General features: G+C 62.7%; 1 protein-coding gene across 1 annotated transcript in view; it reads right to left on the bottom strand.

Annotated features, from left to right (window-relative positions):
* Comp (cartilage oligomeric matrix protein) overlaps positions 1–3,526 on the bottom strand; it is an 8,628-nt gene extending 5,102 nt beyond the window's left edge. The window contains exons 1-9 of the mRNA XM_008824531.2: positions 3,441–3,526; positions 3,167–3,252; positions 2,863–2,914; positions 2,180–2,349; positions 1,234–1,371; positions 965–1,039; positions 718–876; positions 532–636; positions 327–434 (exon numbers count right to left, since the gene is read on the bottom strand). Coding sequence (XP_008822753.1) covers positions 327–434; positions 532–636; positions 718–876; positions 965–1,039; positions 1,234–1,371; positions 2,180–2,349; positions 2,863–2,914; positions 3,167–3,252; positions 3,441–3,516 — 969 coding nt within the window. The 5' untranslated portion in view covers positions 3,517–3,526. The remainder of the gene's footprint in view (positions 1–326; positions 435–531; positions 637–717; positions 877–964; positions 1,040–1,233; positions 1,372–2,179; positions 2,350–2,862; positions 2,915–3,166; positions 3,253–3,440) is intronic.
* Positions 3,527–3,726: the final 200 nt, after the last annotated feature.

Here is a 3,726-nt window from a genome sequence, read left to right as displayed (position 1 = left end):
ATCTGCCTGCCTCTGCCTCCCGAGTGCTGGGAATAAAGGCATGTGCCACCACAGCGGCTTTATTTTTTGTTTTTATTTTATGTGTATGTGTTCTGCCTGCATGTAGATAAGTGTCACGCAATGCCCTCGGAGGACAGAAGAGGCTGTCGGATCCCCTGGAACTGGAGTTACCGACAGTTGTTGGCTGCCATGTGGGTGCTGGGATTCGAACCCAGGTCTTCTGTCGGTGTTCTTAACCTCTGAGCCATCTCTCCAGCTCCCTCTGCCAAAACCTTTTAAGCCTGGAGGTCAACCTCTCCACTCAAGGCCCGCCCCACGGGCCACACCTGCTCATTGGGGACCCCGTCACCATCCGCATCCGAGTCGCAAGCATCTCCAATGCCATCGCGGTCCACGTCTTCCTGCCCTGAATTGGGCACAGTCATGCAGTTGTCCTGCAGGGTGGGCACGATGGGCAAGGTGGGCGTGAGGCTCGTGGTCGTATAACCGCGCCCACACTCCCCCCGGGCACGCCCCTCAGCCCACGCTCACCTTGCGGCACTGCCGCTCTGAGCAGCGTAGTTTCTCGTCTGGGAAACCATCCAGGTCCGTGTCGCGGCCGCAAATGAGACCGTTGCCAGCCCAGCCGACGGCGCACTGCAGAGAGGAGTAGTGGAGATTCCCACGTGCGCCTGAGTTTCATGGCCCCTCATCCACGCCCTGCACGCCCTCGCTCACCAAGCACGACCGCGAGCCATCGCGCTCCAGGACGCAATCCGCCTTCTCGTGGCACGGGCTGGGTGAGCCGTCGGGGCAGAAGCGCTGCCCGCGTCGCTGGCAGCCAGACGTTTGGTCGCCCACGAAGCCGGGCTGGCAGGGACCACACTGAAAGGAGCCCTGTACGCAGGCGCGAGCGATCGGAGCGTGGTACCCAGCCCTCGCTTGGCTCGCGCCATCCCCACCCATCCCTGCCAGCCTTCCTTACCCGAGTGTTGATGCACACAGAGTTAGGGACGCAATTATGCTGCCCGGTCTCACACTCGTTAATATCCGTGCAAACCTGGGGGACGGGCACCCAGAGGTCGCCGACAGAAGCAGACACCCCACTTTCCCCCTGCCCACCCCTCTCTACTCCCCCTCCATCCCGACTGCAGGAACTCCCTCCCTGAAATCAGGATGTCGAATGAGTTTTCTGGACAAAATGCCTCTAGTTCCCTTCTGCTGTAAATGTGGGGTCCCTCCGGCGCCCCTCACCTGTTTGTTGGCTTTGGCGAAGGCCAGCCCCACGCCTTCATGAGAGGGGCCGCTGTACCCAGGCGGACAGGCCTCGCAGCGGAAACCAGGACTGGTGTTGATACAACGCACACGCGGGAAACAGGGGTGAGCATTGCACTGTGAGGAGGAGCCGCGAAGAGTCAGGCGACCCTGACTGAGATGGGCGGTGAGAGCCGCACCTTGGGGATCTCCGGATTTAGAGAGGTTTGGGGGTTTTGTTTTTGCTTGAACAGGTTCTCACTATGTATCCCTAGCTGGACTGGAACTCTATGTAGACCAAGCTGACCTCGGACTCAGAGATCGCCTGCCTATGCCTCGCAAGGATTTAGAGTTTAAGGAGGATTTAGAGAGTTTAAGGGCCATCCACCAGCTCTTGGAGCGGGTGCCACGAGGGATAGAGGTCCCAAAGGTCACAGGCGACTTTGCCTTGATGGCGATGGCTTTGTGACCAGGCTGGAAGAGAGGCATGCCGCGAGGGGCCTGTCTCTTCAGGGGTGAGGAAATAAATTTGGAGGGCAGGCATCCCCAGCCAAGGGAGGGAGTGGGCGCTGGGGCGTGCGGGCCCGGCGGCGATCGGGTGGTCGGGGAGGGCGACCCCCCGAAGTAGAAGGGTGGTCTGGTTGGGCGAGCCCCAGTGCTGAGGACTCTGGTTGGGGAGGACCACCTCCAGCGTCTATGGGGTCGTCGGGGTGAACATCAGTAGCCACGAAAGGGACGGTGAGGGCAGGCGTCTGGGGTGGGGCTAAGAGTGGTCTGGGTGGGCGACCCTGGGTGGAGGTGAGGTCGTCTGCGTTTGCACCCCGGGCTGTGAAGGGCGGGTCCGAGAGGGCACCGTCAGAGGGGGCGGGGGGCGGGGTGGTAGGAGGTTGTTGTGGGGACTGCTGGGGGAGCGTCGGGATGGCGGGGGTGTGGGGAGCCGACGCACCTCATTAACGTCGGTGCAGTGAGACCCGTTGCCGGTATAGCCCGGCGGGCAGGGGCCGCAGCGCGCGCCGCCCGCCGTCTCGGTGCAGACCACGCCGGGGAAGCAGAAGCCGGGTTCGCAGCTGGGTAGCGGCCGCAAGCTCAAGCCTCGGGTGCGCGCCGGCTGCATCCCTGGAAGAGTAGGAGCGGGTCAGGACCAAGTCCAAGGGAGGAGTACGTTAAGATCACGCCCCTCTAGGGGAGGAGCCAGTCAGGCCACACCCCGGGGCGGGGCATGCTCGCGCAGGCGCCTTGCCATCCGGCGCTCTGTACTGGCTCCGAGTCTCCGCGTAGCTCCAGCCACCTCCATCCTTCCCTCTCCATCGCTCCCCCTCCTGCCCTCTCCATCCCTCTCCTGCATCCTTCCCTCTCCATCGCTCCCTCTCCTGCATCCTCCCCTCTCCATCCCTCTCCTGCATCCTTCCCTCTCCATCGCTCCCTCTCCTGCATCCTCCCCTCTCCATCCCTCTCCTGCATCCTTCCCTCTCCATCGCTCCCTCTCCTGCATCCTCCCCTCTCCATCCCTCTCCTGCATCCTTCCCTCTCCATCGCTCTCCTTCTCCACGGCCTCCTTCCTTGGCTCTCTTCTTCCCTTCGGTCTCCCAGTTCCTCCTCCTTTCTTGTCTTCTTCCCAGTCGAGCTCACCACATGCATCACACTCCATCACCGTATTCTTCAGGAACGTGATCTCCTTGACCTGCGGGGCGCGGAGGTCAGCGGTGTACCTTCTTGGGGTCTCCTCCTCTCTCTCAGGAGTCCTGGGAACCCAGGCGCTCTGGACCTCCTGTCCATCTCTTTCTACACGAGCCCCGCCTCCAGACCCCAAGATCAAGGGCTGTGCCAGCTGTCCCTCCTCTGTCCCCGGCGCTCTCTGTCCCCCCTTCTGTCTCCCCTACCCTGCTTGGGGCTCGGGCTCCGTCTCTCGCGCTGTCCCTGCTCTGCCCCTCACCTGCTGCCGTAAAAGTTCCCTCACGTCCTGCAGCGCTGCGTTGGTCTCCCGAAGTTCTTGAAGCATCTGTGGAGCCAGATCTCCTCCTGCGTCCACAAGGGACATTGGTGGCCAACGGTGTCTGGGGAACCTCCTCACCCCACGACACTATATCCCTCTGGCTACCGCCCGGGAACCCCCATATCCACTCCCCGGGTTGAGCACGAAGGGAGAGCTGGAGGAAACTCGGGGACCTCCTGTCGCCGGGGGATCCCTGGGGTTCCTTGCATCTTACCCAGTGGGACCTGGCCCTGGCTGGATACACGCAGGGCAGCCAGGGAGAGCAGGAGGGCACAGGCGGCGGGGGCCATGGCTGCAGCTGTCCAGTCCACCGCCCACGAGGTCTACGGCTTATTTATCCTCGGAGGCTTGGCGGGCCCTGGGTACGGCCCACCCAGTCCTGCCCAGCTCCCGCCGCAAGGTAAACAGAGGCGCTACTCTGCGTTCAAGGCCACGCCCGAACTGCCGGGGGATGATTGGGACAGGGTGGGTAAACTGAGCCCTGAGAGGGGAGTCCGTAG

Source organism: Nannospalax galili, unplaced genomic scaffold (assembly GCF_000622305.1).
Source record: "Nannospalax galili isolate Female #2095 unplaced genomic scaffold, S.galili_v1.0 scaffold529, whole genome shotgun sequence".
In the NCBI taxonomy this organism is placed as follows: domain Eukaryota; kingdom Metazoa; phylum Chordata; class Mammalia; order Rodentia; family Spalacidae; genus Nannospalax; species Nannospalax galili.
Note: the sequence above shows the minus strand (reverse complement) of the source record. Positions and strands in the feature narration are given on the sequence as shown.